General features: G+C 46.9%; 1 protein-coding gene across 3 annotated transcripts in view; it reads left to right on the top strand.

The window, feature by feature from the left end:
• The window catches only part of Tpst1 (tyrosylprotein sulfotransferase 1), a 66791-nt gene extending 57419 nt beyond the window's left edge, over positions 1–9372 (top strand). The window contains exons 5-7 of one of the 3 annotated variants that reach the window (XM_063271164.1): positions 3567–3617; positions 8196–8240; positions 8838–9372. In XM_063271164.1, coding sequence (XP_063127234.1) covers positions 3567–3617; positions 8196–8213 — 69 coding nt within the window. In that variant the 3' untranslated portion in view covers positions 8214–8240; positions 8838–9372. The remainder of the gene's footprint in view (positions 1–3566; positions 3618–8195; positions 8241–8837) is intronic. The other 2 variants (NM_001011903.2, XM_006249234.4) reach the window with 2 other exon arrangements.
• Positions 9373–21239: the final 11867 nt, after the last annotated feature.

Below are 21239 nucleotides of genomic sequence, written 5' to 3'. Positions count from 1 at the left end.
CAGGCTACACAACGGGTGTTTTCCACAGCACTGTGTGTAACCCTGGGTCCCCATCTACAAACTGCAGACGTTCTAGGGGTAACGCCCTAGGCATAGATTGTCTGCATGTGGTAGACTACAGGATGATCTGTGAAGGCATCACTTCCCATTGCTCCGACGTGAGCGTGTCTCTTTGCCTAGCAAAAGGAGGTCCTGACGAGGGCGGGCAATAGGAGATACCGCAGTGATGGACTCTGGAGGGAGCATGACTTTGCCACACTGCTGCAGTGAAGAGGGAGACCTGGGCATTTTTTAAACCATCACATCTTGGCTCCTTTTTTTCCCCTGAGTGTTTACTGTGTGTCTCAAGAAGAAACCAAGTGGAACCTTTAACACTTGGCTTGAAATCTCCTTGGCTGTACCTTTCAGCCCCATTAGGTACATTTCTACTCTCTGCATGTCCAGGTTGTTAAACTTGTAGCTACTGTAACTCTCCTGCCTCTGTGTTGTCCCTCAAATCCTTTAAAATGTTCACAGGCAGACTCTTCTAAGTCCAAAATCTACTAATTCATTTAGGCTTCTGTAATAGCTGCTCTCCTTAAATAAAGTCCTGGTTCCTGCTTGCCTCTCCTTTCTGACGCTGTCTGCGTTTTAGGCATGTGTTACAACAGAGTAGTTTCATCCAGAGTTGTTTATCTGCTAAAACAGAACACATTACCCTCAAGCATAGGGGCAGCTTAAAACACAAACATACATAATGTTAGCATCCAGGGATGGGGCCCAGGGGCATCTGGGATCTTCCCAGATGTGGGTTCAAGAGGGAACTGATGGGGGACAAGGGGTTTATTAGAATAGTTACCAGTGTCAAAGACAGACAGACAGACAGACAGCAACGTGGTTGGGACTTTGAGGAGAGTCCAACCCCTGGCATCAGAGACAGACAGCATGGCAGGGTCTCTGGAGATAAGAATCAGGCCAAAGTGGCAGAAGTTGGATTTCTTAGAGCTCTCTGAGGATGGGCCTGGTTTCACAGCACAAGCCTGTAGCCAGGCACTCCAGGTCCCAGGAAGTAGGCAGGGAAGGAAGCAGGGAGCAGGATGTGTGGCCACAAATACCTCCTTTGTGTAACTCACTTCTCCAGATCAGAAACCCTGGACCCTGGAGTGTGATAGCTAGAGAGTCACGGACTCTCAGCGGGTGCCTGACAGTATCTGTGGTGGGAAAGGCTCCTGTAGATACTGTGACCTAAACGACAGTCTGAATGTGATGCAGTCTTTTAAAAACGTGTTTAAAGAGTTACTTATTCTATTTTATGTGTCTCCGTACTTTGACTGCATGTATGTGTATGTACAACATGTATGCAGTGCCTCTAAGGTCACCAACACACCCTGGTTGTTTGTTTGTTTGATTGATGAAACAGGGTATCAGGTAGCCTAGGCTGGCCTTGAACTCACTATGTAGCTCAGAAATGGCCTTAAACTTGAGCTTCTTCTGCTTCTACCTCTCCCTTGGTAGATTATAGATGTGCACCCCTGTGCCTGGCTTATTTATCCATTCTGGTCATGTTGTCATACAGGACTGCTGTATCCGGATGTGATAGTTTGTTACATCATATGCCCTTATGACAAACTATATTGTCTAATTATATAGCTACTTAATTAGTCTAGCAGGAATGCATATCTGAGAGGGGGTAAAGGGAGAGGGAGGGGGAGGGAGAGGGAGAGGGAGAGTGAGCACTGGGAATGCTGTGAACCTCTGGAAGCCTCAAAGCCTTCCCCGAGTGGCACACCTCCTCCACCAAGGCCATCCCCCGCCCCTCCCAAACAGTTCCACCAAGTGGGGACCAAGTATTCAGACACAAGAGCCTGTGGAGGCCATTCTTCTCTAAACCACCACGCACAGCGCACTAATGTATTAGAATGCAATGTTGAATACAGTGTGCCGGTATCTGGTAGCACAAGCCCTCCCACTTTGCGCTCTCTCTCTCTCTCTCTCTCTCTCTCTCTCTCTCTCTCTCTCTCTCTGTATGTATGTATGTATGTATGTATGAATGCACGTGGTTGCACGCACAAGTGTTGTTCCTCAGGAGTCCGTTTTGTCTTTTCTAACAGGGTCCCTCACTGGGAATGGGAGCTCTCTGACCCGCCAGGGGGTCTCAGGGTACTGCTTCCTCCCTCTCCCTAGCCCTGGGGTCACAAGTTTGTTCCATTACACCCATTCTTTCATGTAGGATCTGGAGATGGAACTCAGATCCTCACGCTTCATAGAGAACAACAGAGTGATCTCTCCAGCCCTTGCCGTATGCAGTCCTATATAATTTTTACAGTAAACTTTTGCTGTTTTCCAAAAAAAGATACAAGGAATTTAATTGGGACTAATTTAAGGAGCCATCGTTACTGTCTTGAATCTCCCATACTCTTCTATTGTATTTATTGTTAGATAGTCAGTAGGGTTTTAAAAGTTAAAATAGTGTAGTTTAAAAAAAAAAATAGGGCTGGATAGTTGGCTCAGTGGTTAAGAGCCCTTGTTGTTGCAAAGGACCCAGGTTCAATTCCCAGCATCCATATGAAGGCTCACCACCTCCTCATTACCAGGCATGAATGTGGTGCACAGACACATGTACAGGCAAAACATTCACATACAAAATAATACAAATCTAAAAAAAATTTGCAGGGATTTGTGGCCCACACCTTTAATCCCAGTACTTGGGAGGCAGAGGTAGACTGATCTCTGAGTTCAAAGGCAGTCTGGTCTACAAAGTCCAGAGCAGACAGGCTACACAGAGAAACCCTGTCTTGAAAAATCTAAACAAACAAATTTAAAAAAAAAACAACTAGAAAATAAAATAAAATCATTGCCTAGTTACTACATAAACTAGAAACATCCTTTGTAATATTGAAAGTATGTCTTTTATTATAAAATTTTATGAGCTTGGGCGGGACATAGCTGAGTTAGTGGAGTGCTTACCCAGCGTGCCAGAAGTGCTGGATCTGATCCCTAGGACGGTGTAAGCTGAGGATAGCGATGGCTGCCTGTAATCCCGGCACCAGGACAGTGGGGGCAGAAGGATTACAAACTCAAGGTGATTGGTGGCTATATAGGGCATTTGAGGTCAGTCTGGGATGACCCCGTCTCAAAACAAAAGATCTGTGCACTTTAACTAGATGTCACTTTAAGGAGCATCTAACAGGACATCTTAAATAGGATCTTGGGTAAATTGAGGGAAGTAAAGTTGACTCAACTCCACGGTTGTAACAGGAGACTTGACAGGCGGCCAGGAGAAGCTTGCTCCTAACCAAAGTGAATCCTGAAGGAGCTTGCCTACGGTTTGCTTTCTCCCGGTCACTAGGCACAGCACTGACATTTTAATTTGGATTCCCTCCCCAGACACACCAGCCCTTTCTTAGCCAGGCAGCTTAGGGCACTGAACCGTTACTGCAGGGGGATCAAAGAGAGTGGGGGTCTCACTAAGGCCTGCGTCTCTTGCTGTCCCAGACTACTAGAGTGGTGTGGCCCAGTGGCTGCAGAGGTCACGTGTGCACCAGGGTCGCCTGTTTCCTAAACTCACCCTGCTCTGTTATTTCCAGGTCCATAAAGGAGAGTTTCAGCTACCTGACTTTCTGAAAGAAAAACCCCAGGTACTGTACTGCTTCTCTGTCCTCCTCTGGTTACATAAAAGCTAGCTCTCCAGCCAGTGAGCTTTTGAAGAGACAACAAGCGAGACCCAAGTGAAAACGAGAAAATAGAAGCCAGCTGTGGTGGTTTATGCCCATCTGTCGGCCATCGACTGAGATGAGAGGATCACAGGTCCAGGGCTCGCCTAGGCTACACAGAGGTCCAGGTCAGACCCTTCTCAGTGTAGAGACAAACAAAGACAGAAACTAGGAAAAGATTATGACAGGTGCCTCTGGTATCAGACTGTTGTGATCTGAGAGTCCAGGGCCTTCCAAAGCTGGGGAAGTGCTTTGATAACAGATCATACACAGCCACAAATATTTCACACATAAATAAGGAGGTGCCTGGAGAGGGCCCAGCCTCCTGAGCATCCACTTTGCATTAAGAATATGCAGCCACCGTTGTTGGTATTTGTACTATTTTCACATCTGTGGTACGTTAACTGTTCTCACATGGCTGTCAGCAGCTGGTGAGAGTTCAAAGCCTGTAGTCCTTGTGCTTTAAAAATAGCATAAAGCACCGGATGTGGTGGTGCACACCTTTAATCCCAGCACTTCAGAAGCAGAGGTAGGTGAATCTCTGTGAGTTCCAGGCCACCGTGGGCTACATAGTACGTGTCAGGAGAGCCAGGCCTACAGAGTAAGACCCTGCCTGAAAACAAAAACAGAAACCAATCTACAATTGCAGCTGCAATGTTTCCGTCCATTTGCATGCCATTCCTGTGTCTGAATTGGAGAACAGAGAGTGTTCTCGCAGGTGTGCTAAAGTGGCCCAGGGTGCCCTGTCACCACCTGTCTGTCACCTGTGGACAGCTGGGAGAAGTGGACAGTCCCTGCTGTCTGCACAGCCTCCCTGTCCAGCATGAGGCTGGGTGCTGCTGTCCATAGCGAGCTTAGTTTCCACAGCATTTCAGTTCGGGTCTGTGGGGAAATGCTGTCATTTGTGTGTTTGTGTGAGCTGTGTCACCCACAGCAAGCCTGCAGGGAACAAGCAGGCCGTCCCTAGAGCTCAGTGATGCTGTCTCCCACCAGCGTGAGGCTCTGCCCTACTGAGCACTCTGGTTACCAGCCCTCCATACTGATTGCTGGTCCTAGAGAGTCTTAACGTGCTTTCAAGGCAGAGTCTTAGCGGTCTATTTTTAACCCTCTCCCATTCTTTTCATGGATTCAACAATTGTTTGCTAAGCACCTGTCACAAGTGAGAAATTAGGATCCTCAGGAGTTGGAGGAAAAGGAAAGGTCTTTTCAAGGAACTCCTGATCTACCTCAAGACTCTGACTCTTGCATAGAGGGGGTGCAGGGCCAGGCTCAAAGTGCACGTGACATCTCAGAGCCCTGGCTGGGTTCCCGAATGGACTGTTACTCACAGCTGTGGAACTTGGGGCCAGAAAGCAATCCCAGAGGCAGGAGAAACTTGAGGGAACCAAGAAAGGCCATTTGAGAGTGAACTGCGGGCATCCCTGTGCTACAGTGCACACTTAAGTCGTCTCCAGGTAGAGAAGGAAGTGGGTAGAGGTGAACAAGGACATCCAGAGGCATGTCCCATGTCCTCCTGAGGAAAAGATGTCTTCAGTCATGGACTTAAAAAGTGATAAATTACACACTGACTTGAGGATGTTTACTTATTACAACATCCTCAACTTACCGTAGCTGGGCAGGGTGGCACACGCCTGTTTTCCCATCACTGGGGGGACAGAAGCAAGAAGACAGTAAGGTCAACGGCAGCCTGAACTCCAGAGCCAGACACCATCTTAAACAAACAAACAACCCACCAGACAAAACAAAGACAATGCCAGAGTTGGTGAGATGGCCTGGTGGGTAAAGACATTGTCACTAAACCTGACAAGCCGAGTTTGATTCCTGGAACCCACACAAAGGGGAAGGAATGACGTGTCTCCTGAGGTGTCCTCTGACTTACAGGCACGCACTGTGGTACGCGCAGTCCCCCACAGAGCATTCACACCAGCACCATCTACACAGAAGTAAGGAAATAAGTAATTTTTAAAAAAATGAATGCCAGAGTTGGGCGTGATGATACAACCTTGAAAACCCCAGCACTTGGGAGGCAATGCAGGTGGATGTCTATGAGTTCAAGGCAGGCTTGGTCTACACCGTGAGTTCTAGTCCCGTCAGGGCTACATAGTGACACCCTGTCTCAAAATAGTAGCAATAAACTTTAAATTATTATTTTTACCTTGTGTATGTATGTTTTGCCTGCATGTATGTCTGTGGACCACATGTGTGCCTGATGCCCAGGGAGGCCAGCAGAGAGTGGCAGATTCCCCTGGAACTAGAGTTAAAGGTTGTGGGCCACCATGTGGGCGCTGTGACTCAAACCTGAGTTCTCTGGAAGAGCAACAAATACTCTTAACCACTGAGACTTTTCTCCGGGCCAATAATAAAATTTATCTTTGCTTTTTGAGACAAGGTCTTTCTATTCTGTAGCTCTGGCTATACTGAAACTCACTCTGTAGAACTGTCCTAGAATTCACAATGTAGACCAGGCTGGCCTCAAACTCACAGAGATTCAACTGCCTTTGTGCTGGGAGTAAGGCCTGCACCACCACACCAGCTCCAAGATAAAGTCTTTAAGACCTCTCAGTGAAGAAATAGAAAAAGTAAGCCTTCGTTACTTTTTAAATCCAACACTAAACTGTGCCGACATCTCTAGATGTCTTCATGTGAATAAGGTTTTAGAAGACCTTGATAAGCAGTTCAAATACTGTAGTGACTACATCTTAACTACAAGCACATTGGAAAATGAAAGGTTGTGGCTCAGAGGCTGTGCAGATGATTTAGTGATTAAGATTACTAACCGCTCTTATATGGACCTTAGTTCCATTCCCAGCACCCATGTCAGATGACTTCCGACTGGTTGTAACTTTAACTCCAGGGGATCTGACACTCTGTTCTGGCCTTACATGTATGCACTCTTAGACAGACAGACAGACAGACAGACAGACAGACAGACAGACAGACACACACACATATTTAAAAATAGAAATAGAATCTTGAAAATGCATGTTGTAGTATGCACTGGCTGCTCTCGCAAAGAACCCATGTTCAATTCCCTGCCGCCACATGGTGGCCCTTAACTACCTGTAACTCTAGTTCTAGGGATCTGATACCCTCTTCTGCTTTCTTCAGATACCAGGCATACATGTAGTATGTAGATATACATGCAGGCAAAATACCCATATGTGATAAATAAAGAAATAAAAATTTAAAAGAAAGATTATGGTTTAAGTAAGAAGTGGATCCAGGTGGGGACACGTGCTTGTAGTCTTGGTATTTGTGAACTGGAAGCAGAAGGATCAAGTTCCAGGTCGTGCTCAGCTGCACAGAGTGTCCAGGGCACTCTGGGTTCCAGGAGACCCTATCACAGCTAGGAGAAAGAAATAGAAACATGCTAGGCACCGCAGCACATGCTTGTGATCCAAGAACCAGGAGGCAGAGGCAGGAGGACCACTGCAAGGCCATTCCGTACTACATAGTGGAGTTCAAGGTCAGTCAGAGCTAAGGAAGAAGTACCCAGGCCGGGGAGGGCCCTGGAGACAGCTCTCTTCTCCTTGTTCATGGGCACAGTAACCAAAAGTCCCCTGAACTTGAGCTCCCAGCATTTGAACTGAGGGTAGGCTGACTCAGAGTTTCAAACATCTGGCCACAGCGTTGATCTTTCTGGTGATGAGCCCACCCTGAGATCTCATGTCCTAGCAGACTCAGATGTATCCCTGGGGCTCATGAGGAACAAAGGCATCCCTGATACTCGGGAGATGCCAAAGGAGTTCGACTCCCCCTGGGCTGTGGGAAAGTCCAGTTGTTGTTGGGGTTTTTAAATTTCAAACAGTTATAGGCTGAGTTTATCTGAAAGTCTGGGCAGATCCTCTCACAAGCGTGAGGTCCCTTGGAGATTCACCATGACCATGAGTAAATTTTAGCTAGAGGCTTTTTATTTAGTTACTGACCCCCAGCCGGGGTCCAGGACTGTACCCAAGAGCATTCCCGAGATGCAGCCCCTAGCCCTGTCAGCCCAGGGCTTAGGGTCTTGTTTTACCATGTGTCTTGCAGCTGTCCTAATTATCTCTTTGAAGTTTGATTACAAAAGCAGAAATAGTAGTTAGTCATCAGGAGGCACACGCCTTTAACCCCAGCACTCAGAAGGCAGAGGCAGGCAGAGGCCAGCCTGGTTTACAAAGTTCTAAGACACCCTGTACTACAGAGAGAAACCCTGTCTCAAAAAACCAAAAACCAAAACAAACAAACGACCAAAATAGCAGTTCTTATGACCCACTCTCTTGCTGTAACAGCAGATATTACAAGATGAGTCAATTTTAAGCATAGGTTTCAGTGTCTGGGGGGAAAGGAAGTTAGAGTACTGCCTGTGCACATTAGGGGCTCTTTTGTCTCTCAAGTTTAAACCTTGAACGTGATGTTAACCCTCACAATCCTTTGCTCCATACCTGCCGTTGGTGAGAACAGTCACCTGTCCTACTCACCGACCAGCTCCAAGGATTTTAACATATTTCTTGGTTCCTTCGACAGACCGAGCAAGTGGAGTAGCTGAGCCCGTAACTTCCCACGAGTGAGGTGAGGCCTGGTGGGTGCCGCTGGGTGGAGTTTTCCACATGGGCTAGCGGGGGTAGCTTGGTTCTGTGCCTGTCTCCTTATCTGTGAAAGGAAGAGTTTGCTGAGCAGAGGTCCAGGGTAAGATCTGACCAGCATGGCTTCTTCAGAGCGTGTGGCACAGAGAAAGCGTGGAGACGTTTTCACAGGGACTGTCACATTATGGAGCATAAGGCAGAGAGCTCGAGACACTGCGGAGCCTCTGTGCCAGCCGGAAGAGATCCCAGAGAGCCCGTGTGTCAAGGTCATGTCACGAGACGAGCAGTCAGTGTGGTTGCTTTGGACATTGGTGGTGGCTTCAGGTGCAGGTGACTGTCACCATCATTAGAAAGCGTCTGTGACAGCCCTCCTGTCCTCTTGCTTTCCAACTTGAACTTACTTGCAGATAGGAAACTATGCCCCTCATGCCTGTCCCTCAGGCCATGGTTGTCTGTCCTCATTCCCCTGGGCTGCAGGAGCCCACTCACCCCTGGCACAAACAAGGAGTGAGTTCGGAGGGGATGGGTGCAGAAGAGGCCGCCCTGATCCCTGCTGGTAATCACATGCTGTGTGTTTTCCTAGGGACAACTGCTGCCTTGTCTACAGAAGGGAAATCTCAGAACTGCTGTCTGCTGGGAGAAACGGCCCCATAGATCCTGCTCACCCACCAGCCTCCTGTCCCCGGGGAGGCGTCACACATCCAGGCCTCCCCGAGTGATGGCTCTTGAGCCCAGTAACATGCATGGCTGTCGAGATGAGGAGCCCAGTGGGGACCCAGTTCTGTCACAGCTCCTCTTGTCCCGTCTTTCCTTCCCAGATTCCAGTCTTTAATTTCAAGGAAAGGAGAATTTGAAGATGGCGTTCTGTTTAAAAAAACAAAACAAAAAAAAAAAAAAAAATCGGGCAGTCTCATTCAGAAGATAGGCTTTCTGTACACGTTCCGATGTTTTGTAGAACACTCGTGCCTGTTTAAATGTATTGATGTGGATAATAAATACCTTAATTATTTAAATAATTCATTGTATTGTTTCAAAGACGTTTGGAAATTACTGTATACATTTACAACCTAATGACTTTTGTATTTTATTTTTCAAAATAAAAGCTTAAATGTGAAGCATTTGACGGCTCTGTTTTCAGTACTGCCATTCAGAGGCACACATCTCAGACGGTGCTAACCTGACTTCTTCTGTGGGCTGTGCTCTAGCTGTTCCCTCTGCACCATCCCCTCTCTCTGTAGCATCCTTGTTACCTCCCTTACTCTGCCCTTCCCTTTCTCCCTTGTGTGTGTGTGTGTGTGAGCATGCTTGTGCCTGTATGTGTGGTTAGAGGTTGATATCAGGTGTCTTCTGTCACCCTCCACCATATTTTTTGAGGTCTCTCACTGAACCTGGAACGTGTGTTTTGGGCTGGCTGCTAGATTAGCTGGCCAGCAGCCTTAGGAATCTGCCTGTCTTTACTTTCCAACGTTGGGTTCTAGAGGCTCGCACAGCCTTTTTAACACGGGCGCTAGCGATCGAACTTGCCCAGCAAGCACCTCACCTAATAAGACATTTATCTCCCTAGCTCTCAGCATGGTCACTTCTTAATGATATTTTGTTTATTTGTTTTGAGACAGGGTCTCTATGTAGCCCTGGTTGGTTGTCCTGGAACTTGCTAGGTAGATCAGGCCATCACTGAGCTCGCAGAGATCTGCCTGCCTCTGCCTCCAGAGCTCAGTGGTTAAGGTGTGGGTCCTCAGGCTGACTTTCCTAGGGACGTGACATCTTCTGTAACATTTCAAAGACCTGCTGCCATTTGTTTATGAGTCCTGTTCCGGTTGATTCTGTCGTACTATGGTTAAAGTCAAAGATGTTGCTGTTTCCAAGAAGCCATTATTGTGAAACACAGAATAGTGTAGATAATAATAATCCCATTTATTGATTATGCTTCCTGTGCCAGGCACACAACAAGAAGTTGTATGTGGTATTCCGGTTTCACATCTGCACCCGGTTTAGTCATATCTGTGTCACTAGTTAAAGTCCCTCTGCCCTGCCACTCAGCCAGACACGTAAAGGTCATCTTGGTTCCACCCTTCTCTTTCCACCCGTGCATATACATGAATACAAGACCTTTGATCCTACTGACAAGTATTTGTCGAATTTATCCATGTAACCTCCAGTTCCTCTGTCCCAACCCTAATCAAAGACTTCCCTGTCTGTGAAGCCACCATTGCAGTAGATCATCTAAACAGTCCTGCCAGTCTCACTCCTGTCCTGACCACCTCTTCTTGGGAATAGAGCCCACACTACTGCAAGCCAGCCGTATTTCTGCTCCATCCCTCCCCAGGCCTCTGCCCACTGTTTCTCGCCCTAGAATGTCTTCCCCTCTGGCCTGGTAGCTGCCTCTTTTCTCCTGAGGTCTCTACAAGCCCAGTGTCCTCTGGAAGATTCTTCTAGCTCTTGTACTAAAGCTAGACACCTGTGCTAGTTTCCTTTGCACTGCTGTGACCAAGATAGGTGACAGAAACAACTTCATGGGAAGGAAAGCTGCTTTTGGTTTACAGACCACCGTGGAGGGAAGGCCAGGGAGAGTGAATGTCGAGACTGGTTGCCCAGGAAGCAGAGTGCCCAGAGCCAAGCGTGGGTCTAGGAAGGGAATGTTAGGGTCTGGTTGCTGCTTCGGCCACGGTGCTGCAGCAGTCTCCCAATAGACCTCAACAGATTCCTACTGAGACCTGGCTAATAGGCTTCCATGATTTCTGACCTGGGGAGTTAGCTAACAGGGGTTTGCTGGCCACACTTCCTACTCCTGTTCACTGTTCACTCTCTGCCTCCTGCCTGGGACTGGGAGAGCCTGGCTGCAGGATTGCACTCCTATGCTCAGAAGGTAGAGGAGGCTGTTTGTGCCATGTAGGTCCTGATTCCTCCCTCCAGGTCACCACCCTGTCTGTCTGGTAGTGAGAGCTGTGGCATGCTTTGCCTGTTTGACCACAGCATTAATAACTCTTCTAATTAACTCCTTACTACCTGCAGTCCTTCTTAAAGCCATGTCCGGGACCTTCCACACCCCTAATGGCCTATTAATAGCTCCACCAGGTTAGTAAGGGACAGAACCCACTCACAGCTGGATAAAAGTCCCTGATATGTGTGACCTCTGAACCCCCACTGACACTCCCGCTTCACCCCTAACTCATTAAATCTTTTTCTTGGCCTAAGTATATTATTTTTCCTTTTTTCCCCTCTTTTTTTCTTTTCTTTTCTTTTTGTTTGGTTTTTTTGGGGGGGTGTGGTATTTGGTTTGGTTTGGTTGGGTTTTTTGAGACAGGTCTCATTTTGTAGGCCAAGCCAGCCTATGTAGTCCAGGCTAGCCTCAAAATTGTAGCAACTCTTCTGCCAGGATTGTAGATATGAACCATGCCTGGCTCTGGTCTAAGAATGTATTTCTTGAGCTTCAAGAAGAAAGGTAATTCTTTTTCAAATGATAAAAGATAATCCCTTTCCACATTTTATTTATCATTTGCTTGTTTGTTTTTCAAGACAGTTTTTCTGTGCTCTGGCTGTCCTGGAATTCACTCTGTAGACCAGGCTGGCCTTGAATTCAGAGATCTGCCTGCCTCTACCTGGTGAGTGTTGGGATTAAAGGCCCAGGCCACCTCTACCTGGCCTATCTATCTATCTATCTATCTATCTATCTATCTATCTATCTATCTTTTTTTTTTTTGGTTCTTTTTTTCGGAGCTGGGGACCGAACCCAGGGCCTTGCGCTTCCTAGGCAAGCGCTCTACCACTGAGCTAAATCCCCAACCCCTCTATTTATTTTTGAAATGGGATCTTACTCTGTAGCCTAGACTGGCCTGGAATTCACTAGGCAGCCTTCAGACTTGTGGCCGTCTTCCTGCCTTACCCTACCCAGTGCCCTTAATCATTTTATAATTGAAGAGTTAGGATTTCACAGAACCAAATGAAGCCCTGTAGCATGAATTAAGAGTGTCCAGAGTGACGGGGTTGGGGATTTAGCTCAGTGGTAGAGCACTTGCCTAGCAAGTGCAAGGCCCTGGGTTTGGTCCTCAGCTCCAAAAAAAAGAAAAGAAAAAAAAAGTGTCCAGAGTGAAAGTGAAGAAGGAATGGCTAGACAGAGCCAAGCACAAGGCTGCACACCTTTAGTCTTAGCAACTGGAAAGCTGAGGCAGGAGGATTACCGAGCTGGGATACATATTGAAGTCAGGCAAACCTGGGCTATGAACTGAACCACAGACACTGGGCGTGGTAATACATGCCTCTAAGTCCATCACTTGGGAGGCTAAACAAGGAGTATTATGAATTCAAGGCCAACTTAGGCTATGTGAGACCATTTCTCAAAATAAAAAGGACTGGAGAAAGGCTCTTGTCGTTATGAAAACTTGCTTCTCTTGTCCAGAACCTGAGCTCAATTCCTAGGACCCTCAAGGTGGCTCCCAGCTGACATCCTCTCTTATAGCCTCATGCACAGCACACATGGTGTGCAAACATACATACAGGCAAAACACTCATACACTTAAAGACATAAAATCTGTTTTTAAAAGTAAGATAAGGAATGAAAGGAGAAAAGAAAATAGAGCCATCCTGTGATCAGCCATCTGAGAAGGATCCACAGGAGCTGCTCAAGGTCAAGGCCCGGGGTCAGCAGATGGGTGCTGGGCTGAGCCCTACATTTGTCAAGATATAAGTTCAGGGAGATAAAGTATCTTACCCAAAGGTGCCCATTGAGTAAGTGATGGGGGTGGGGTGCAGATGCAGGTGGCCTGGACTCAGAGCTTGTGTCTTAATGACCACCGCCACTCATTCATTACCTGCCAGTGACCACTCATTCATTACCTGCCACTGACCACCGCCACTCATTCATTACCTGCCAGTGACCACTCATTCATTGCCTTTCAGTGACCACCACCACTCATTCATTACCTGCCAGTGACCACTCATTCATTACCTTTCAGTGACCACCACTACTCACTCATTCATTATCTTTCAGCGACCACTCATTCATTATCTGCCAATCGCCATCTTTACACAGGAGCTTTTCCGATTCTCATCTTTAGTACTTATGGGAACTTTCTAAATACCACCCAGGACTCGGTCATCTCACAGACATGATTGTGCCCTAAGAACTCCAGGCAGATTACTGTCCTTAGGACTTTACGTAAACCCTTATTTCAAGCAGCCACAAGGCTGCTCCCAAAGACGGGCTGGTAGGAGATCGGCTAGGCGAGATGTGCCTTTTTCCTTAAAATCAGGCTTGGTTTTTGCTTTGAGTTTTTTTGTTTTTAAAGATTTATTTTTAATTTGTAGGGGTGTGTGTGTGTGTGTGTGTGTGTGTACATGACACTTAATTACATTTTTTTATTTTTGGTTTTCTGAGGTAGTCTCATTGAACTTACCCAGGCATCTGGCTCTGTGTAGCTAAGGATGACTTTGAACACTTACCTCAGTGTCCTAAGTGCTGGGTCTCAGGAGTTCACTACCATGCCTGGCCCTATCCTCTTAGAAAAATAAATAACTGTGTCTCATCCTCTCCAGCGGTGTCATTACTAAGAATCTAGAGTTGGTTAATTTTCACAGCCAAGCCACTGTGTTGGTGTTACATATGTCGAATTTTGACTTTGTGGTCTGGCTAGGATAGAGAAAGCCTAAAGTGCCCTCTGTTGGCTAAGCATGGAATGACTACAGAATCTGAAAAAGTTTTGCAGTTGGAAAGAATCATGAACGAATGGAAGCTCTGTCAACTTTGGACCTGATGAGTAAAGGCAGCTGCGGTCAAGCCTGGCCGCTTGAGGTCTATCCCAAGAACCTACATGCTGGGAAGAGAGGACTGAATCCTACATGTTGTCCTCCAACCTCAGATACACGGACTAAGGAAGAAAAAAAGTAAATGAAAAGATTATTTTTAGAAAGAGAAAGTGGTGGGGTTGGGGATTTAGCTCAGTGGTAGAGCGCTTGCCTAGCAAGCGCAAGGCCCTGGGTTCAGTCCCCAGCTCCGGAAAAAAAAAAAAAAAGAAAGAAAGAAAGAGAAAGTGGGTTGGAGATGTGGCCTGGTGGTTAAGAACACGTGTTGCTCTGGCAGAGGACTTGGGTGCAGGTCTCAGCACTCATGTCGTGTCTTACAATATGTGTGGGTTCCAGGGGACCCACAGCCTTTTGCTCAACTCTTCCAGTAATAGGCAAGCATTTAGCGCATGCATGGACGGACACACACACATGAAAGACATTCATACATACAATACATACATATCTTTTAAACTTTTAAAAATAACACGAAGAATAAAGTTTTGTCTACAAAAATGTCCACTGCAAAGGGCCTTTTTTTATTTATTTAAATGAGCTGTGCGGGGTGGTGCACATTTATAGTACCAGTACTTCAGAGTTGGAGGCAGGGGGATCAGGAGTTTAAGGTCACTTTGGACTGTGTAAGAGCATCAAGAGCCATCCTGGGCTACATGAGACTCTACTGTAAACAAACAAACCAATTTTTTTTAGTTTTTATTTATGTGTACGGGTGTTTTTGCCCGAATATCTGTTTGTGTACCATGTGAGTTCCTGGTACCTGTTGCTGTAAAATTATAAAAAATAAAGTTGTCGGAGTTGGGGATTTAGCTCTGTGGTAGAGCACTTGCCTAGCAAGCTCAAGGCCCTGGGTTCGGTTCCCCAGCTCCGAAAAAAAATAAATAAAAATTAAAAAAAAATAAAGTTGTCTTTTATCCCCACTAGATCTGGCACCACGGTGTCCCAAGATATCTGATAGATATCTTAATCTCAGTCAGCAAAGCATCTCACCCGCTCTGTTTCATCCCATATCACACTGCCAATGGCTTCTCTCTGAGCCTGGCAGCAATCTCTCTACATATCTAGTTCCCAAGGCAGGTTGCCACCATGCCAGAAACACACATCCCAACTCCATGGCGGCCCAGTGTCTCTAGCCGCTGCACACTCCGTTAAACTTAAATCACCACATGAAAGAACACGCGACACAATAACCTCTGATCCAATTGATAAGATATAATTGCCCACCTAAACATACAAAGCCCTGTACACATCCATCCCTTAAGAACATTCATAACAACCTGTAAATACACAGAGTGGAATCTTAACGTCAGCCTCCAGGTTCTCTCAGCGGCTTCCCCTCTCCAGTCCCTCCCATTCCGGGCTCCTCCTCATCCCTCAAACTTTTCTCCTGCCCATCCTTCCTTCTCGTCCAATGACAGGCCTCGTTCTATCTTGTACCTGCTGTCACCTGTATGACATCCTACAGGTAACCCACAGAGGCAAGGAGAGGGTATCATGTTCTCTGGGACTGGAGTTAACAGATGGGTTGTAAGTTACCAAGTGGATGCTGGAATTAACTCCCAGTCTTCTGGAAGAGCGCTCGGTGCTCTTAACTCCTGAGCCATTTCTCCAGTCCCAAAACATGGATGAAAGGGGGAGGGGAACCCAAGAGATTCTCTAAATCTACAGGTGAACCCCATCCCTGTGGTTTTTGAATAGTGTCATTGATATGCCTATGTAGATATAATACTTCGTCTCTCTTGGTTTTCTTTTTTCTTTTTTCTTTTTTTTTTTTCGGAGCTGGGGACTGAACCCAGGGCCTTGCGCTTGCTAGGCAAGCACTCTACCACTGAGCTATTCCCAACCCCTTGGTTTTCTTTTTTAAAGTTATGTTCTCATGTATCCCAGGATAGCACTGAATTTTCTTTTCTTTTTTTTGGTTCTTTTTTTCGGAGCTGGGGACCGAACCCAGGGCCTTGCGCTTCCTAGGTAAGCGCTCTACCACTGAGCTAAATCCCCAGCCCCAGCACTGAATTTTCTAAGTAGCTGAGGACAACTTTGAACCTCAAATGCTGGGATACAAGACACATGAGGACCCACCCGGCCCGATGCATTTATTTTCTGATAACTTAACTACTTAACCTGTCCTTTTGAGTAAAGATTAGTGCTATCGATGCCGTCAAGACTTGGCTCTTTTTTGGTCTTCCCAGCTAGAGAATTGAAATGTGAATCAAGAACGAGTCAGAGAAGCTCATCTATGTAAGTCGGATGGAGCTGACTTAAGATTACACTGAGGCTGAGATTTATATCTTTTTTTCTCCTTGGGGTGGTAAATGTTGGCCAGGGAACCACGTCTGGTTGGCCACACATACTCATTTCGGTCTTGTCTGTGGTTGCTTTCTCGCTATAATGACAGAAACCAAAAGGCTTGCCAAGCCTGAAGATCTTTACTCATGGGCTCTGGACAGCAAGGGCTGGCTGACCCACCCTTTTGCTCATTTAATATTGCCTCAGGAGCAGTAGTTCCCCGTGCCTTACGTTTTCCAGCCAACTTCAAGAATTCAGTGGAATCCAGTTGCAAACAAACGTCAGAACTTCAGAGCTGGTAAATCAGGTGCGTGATGGTGAATCCACCCGGGGTGGAGGCAGGGACATTAGAAGTTCGAACTCATCCTGGGTTGCTTAGAGAGCTCCAGGCCATCTGGGACATGTGGAACCCATTGTCGGAATAAGATAGAGTTTGGAGATACAGGTCAGCAGTTAAGAGCACATGCTGCTTTTCCAGAGGACCTGAGTTCCATTCCTAGCTCTCACATCAAACGAGGCACAACCGTCTAGAATCGGGACCCTCTCTTTTGGCCTCTGCTGGTACCCATACACAGGTGCATAAGGACACAGAGACACATAAAGAAAAATAAAATTAGGAGAGTAAATAGCAACTGAGTAAACACATAAGGTTCCTTTCTTTTAAAAAAAAAAATTTTCCTTTGGGAGAGTTGGCAGAAAACGACACAAGTGCGTGCCTAATTTCAGGGCTTGGTGTCATGTGATGTGATTCTTGGGGGAGGGGGGAGTTCCAAGGCATAACAGCCTCTATTCTCTGAGACACATGCACTCACCCCTGCATTTTCCTGTGCTGCCCAGCCTATCCTCGGGCAGGGGGTGGGGGGATGGGGGGTTGGCTCCCTGATCCTTCTGCAGCCTCCCTTTGAGCCCGCTGGAGTGATGTGGACAGTAGCTGCAGCTGCCAAGAAGCAGAACCCCCCACCCCACTTCATCCCTTCCCACTTTCCCAGCAGCCCTCATTCCAGGCTGTTGACCTTGGAGTTCCCAAACTGCATAAACAAAACCAAATGGGAAAGTGCATTCCTAAAGGAAAAGTCTTGGCAGAAGTAGAAGAAAGTTCCAGCACTTAAAACTGATTATGTGGGGCTGGAGCGATGGCTCAGTGGTTAAGAGCACGGACTGTGCTTCCAGAGGTCCTAAGTTCAATTCCCAAAACCATATGATGACCCACGACCATCTGTAATGGAATCTGATTCCTCTTCTGGTGTGCATGAAAAGAGAGCACTCATTTACATACATACATACATACATACATACATACATACATACATACATCTAAAAACAAGACTGATTCTGTATGCCTTGTCTCTCTCCCCGTGGCATGTTAGGACTCCCTAATACCTTTTCTTTTTTCCTTCTTCCTTCCCTACTCCTATTGTTGTTGTTTTTCAAGACAAGGCTTTTCTGAGTGTACTAGCCCTGGCTGTCCTGGAGCTCCCTCTGTAGAGTAGGCTGGCCTCGAACTTGCAGAGGTCCTCCTGGCCTCTCTACCTCTGCCTCTGCCTGGATTAAAGGCATGCCCACCACACCCTGCCCACTTTCATTTTTAAGACAGGGTCTCATATAGCTCAGCCTGGCCTCCAACCCACTATGTAGCTAAGGACAACCTTCACCCGATCCTACTGTTTCTATCTCCTGAGTGCTGGGGTTCTCAGTTTGGTTTTTCTCTTTATGTGTTTATGTGCACATGCTCATGTTTGTCATGGTGTGTGTGTGTGTGTATGTGTGTGTATGTATGTGTATGTGTGTGTATGTGCATATGTGTGTGTATGTGTGTGTATGTGTATGTGTGTGTATGTGTGTGTATGTGTGTGTACGTATGTGTGTGTATGTGTATATGTGTGTGTATGTGTATGTGTGTGTACATATGTGTATGTATGTGTATGTGTATATGTGTGTGTATGTGTATGTGTGTGTATGTGTGTATGTGTGTGTACATATGTGTATGTGTATGTGTATGTGTGTGTACATATGTGTATGTGTGTGTATGTGTATATGTGTGTGTATGTGTGTGTGTATGTGTGTGTGTGTGTGTGTGTGTGTGTGCGTGTGCATATGTGTGTGGTTTCAGTGTTTGAGCCAAGGTCAGTGGCAAGTGCCTTTATCTGATGAGCCACCTCACTGGTCCAAGTTTTATATTTACCACAATAGCCAGTGAATATATTACTATTAACTGGGTGGAACCCAGGCTTAGTGCATGTTCCGTACTGCGCCTACTAAACTACTACTTCAATCCTTTTTTGGTCTCACTGTGCATCGCAATCTGGCCTCAAGCTCTTCCGGCCGCAGCCTCCCAGTCTCCCCAAGGGATTTCAGGGGAGAGTCACCTTCCCTGAATTTTCATTAGCTTGTCAGAATCTCCTCCGTGCTCCTTAACTCCTTAATGACAGAGTTTTCTCCCGTGGATTCTAGGGATGAGACCCTCTGGCAGAGTGAATAGATGAAAAACAAAACAAACAAACAAACACCCTGGTCCCACAAATCAACCCTGTGCCTGTCTGCTCAGACTTCTTGTCATGTATGATAATAAAATTATTTGTTACCTAAACCAAACTTGGTTGCAATTTCTGCTGCAATGGTACCACTCTAGCAGGGCAGTGGTAGTTCACACCTTGAATACCAGCCCTGGGGAGAGGGAGGCAGAGGAGGTGGAGACGGAGGAAGGTGGAAGTTGAGTTCAAGGCCAGCCTGGTCCACAGAGTTCCAGGACAGGTAGGGCTACACAGAAAAACCACAAAAACAAAACAACCCCTCCCATCCCTCCACCCCCACAAAAACCTAAAGTCTGGCTGGAGTGATGACTCAGTGGTTAAGAGCACTTGTTGATCTTCCAGGGAACCTGAATTCTGATCTCAAGCACTCACATTGGGCAACTTAGAGCCACCTGTAGCTCTCAGCTCTGGGAGATCTGGCCTCCTCAAGGGCATCTGCACACGCTCACACACAAAGCCAGACTCACATCCCTTCCCTCATTTTGTCTCCTTTCTCTTTGTGCCAATGTCCTGGTTGATTCCGCATAGGTTAATCACTTGAGCGTCTGCCTTAACCTATCCCGGTTCCCTTCACCCATTGAAGGCCACAGGATACATAACTGAGCCATCCAACTGCCCACTCTCGACAGTGTCCCGTTTCAGGTGCTCAGAAAAGCATTTGTTTAGTCATTGTTCAAAATCTGAAAGTCATCTTGGAGTCTATGAGCAGCAGAGGCTCACAGAATAGATACCCACCCACAACTCCGTGGGATCGATTGTCTGCGATGCTGAGGCCACATCTCCAGCAGGGATTATCCAGCTGGTCGCATGCTGAAAGGATTTCCTTGGACCAGTTTACAGAATCTAAACCAAGACAATCCACGTCTTGACTAGGGCATATTCTCTGCCCCAGTCCGTCATCTACTTAAGCCTAAAGTTCATCTGAAAATGATATGACCATCTCCTTTTCCCAGTGTGGGTGGGCCATGTTGATTAAATCTCTATTTTTCTCTTTAAGTGGTTTATCCGGACAGGTAGCAAAAGCCTACTGGAGCTGCCGAAAGGGGCGGGGCTTTTTCTGAAGGAGCCTCCCCCCACCCCAGAGATCACACAGTGGATGTGTGATTGGGACGTGTGGCATCAAGTGGGTCATCCGGCTAGCTGGGAAGAGCCTTCTGGAAGTGCCTGTTTCCATCTGTGTCCTGGTGCAGAGGTAATGACGTCATCATGGTGAGGTCATCTAGAATCGAAGAAAAAGTGGCTTCTTTTTCTTTGTCCAATTGAATGACCAAGCAGGAAAGTCAGGGACTCGAAAGTCAGCCAAGTTGTACTGAAGTCACACACAGCAAAATACACACACTCCCCGCCAGGGGCAACAGATTCAGAAATCCAGCCCAAAAGGCGGGCTTGAGCCTTTTGGTGGTATAGGGCGAGTTTCCATCCACTTATTTCTGATTGGCCGATTTAAACAAATAGGAGGCAGCTGATAAACCCACAGCTTCATGAACGTGTAGGGAGGTATGGGTAGGTCAGAGCGAGTAGGGGAGCGCTGTTTAGGGGTGGGGTTTTCTTTTTTTTCTTCATTTTTACTGTTTATTTTTAGCAGTCTCATGCAACCCAAGATGGACTCACAATGTTATGAAACTGAGACTGCCCTTGACTTCCAAGTATTCGTATTACAGCATGAGGCATCATGTTCGGCTCCATTATTGTTGTTGTTGTTGTTGTTGTTATTATTATTGTATTAGAGAAAAGAGTTAAATTCTCAGAAATCCTTCTAAACCTCCCAAGTCTCTGCGATTAAAGGTATGAAGCGACCAAGCTTGGCAGTTTTTTCTTCCTGTGTGAATCCACGGAAAAAGCGCTAGCACAGCAACCACACCCTGCCAGCCAAGGAATTGCTGTGTTCAATTTCCATTTGTCCCACGGCAGGTGCTCTCAGCCCTCCGCGGCGCATCCTCGGGGACAGCCTGCCTAGTAGGCCTTTTTTCACTGACTCCCTGCTATCGAGACAAACCAGCCAGTCCTGGGCCCTTTCCCAGGACGCCTGGACCGGGAAGATAAAGTGGCCTGGAGCTTCGCGCCTGCTAGTCAGAAAGTCAACGAAAACAGAACCAAGGTGCTGCCCCTATGAGCGGGCTTCCTGCCAATCAGGGGCGGAGGCCAGAGAGGATACAGCCAATAGCAGGGGCAATTGGGTGGTCTGTCCCTCCGGGGGCCGCGCCGGGGACCAACGCTGTGTTGAACAACGGGAGAGCAGAGGGCGTGCCCTTTAGATGGCCAATAAGAGTTGAGCCAATCGGCATGTTGCTGTCAGTTGTCACTAGTTCGAGACCTCTATGGTTGAACCAGACCTTTAACCATTGGGATGGTGCTAGTCGGATTCTGCCAAC

Source organism: Rattus norvegicus, chromosome 12 (genome assembly GCF_036323735.1).
Source record: "Rattus norvegicus strain BN/NHsdMcwi chromosome 12, GRCr8, whole genome shotgun sequence".
Classification (NCBI taxonomy): Eukaryota; Metazoa; Chordata; class Mammalia; order Rodentia; family Muridae; genus Rattus; species Rattus norvegicus.
This window is presented reverse-complemented; position numbering and strand designations above follow the sequence as displayed.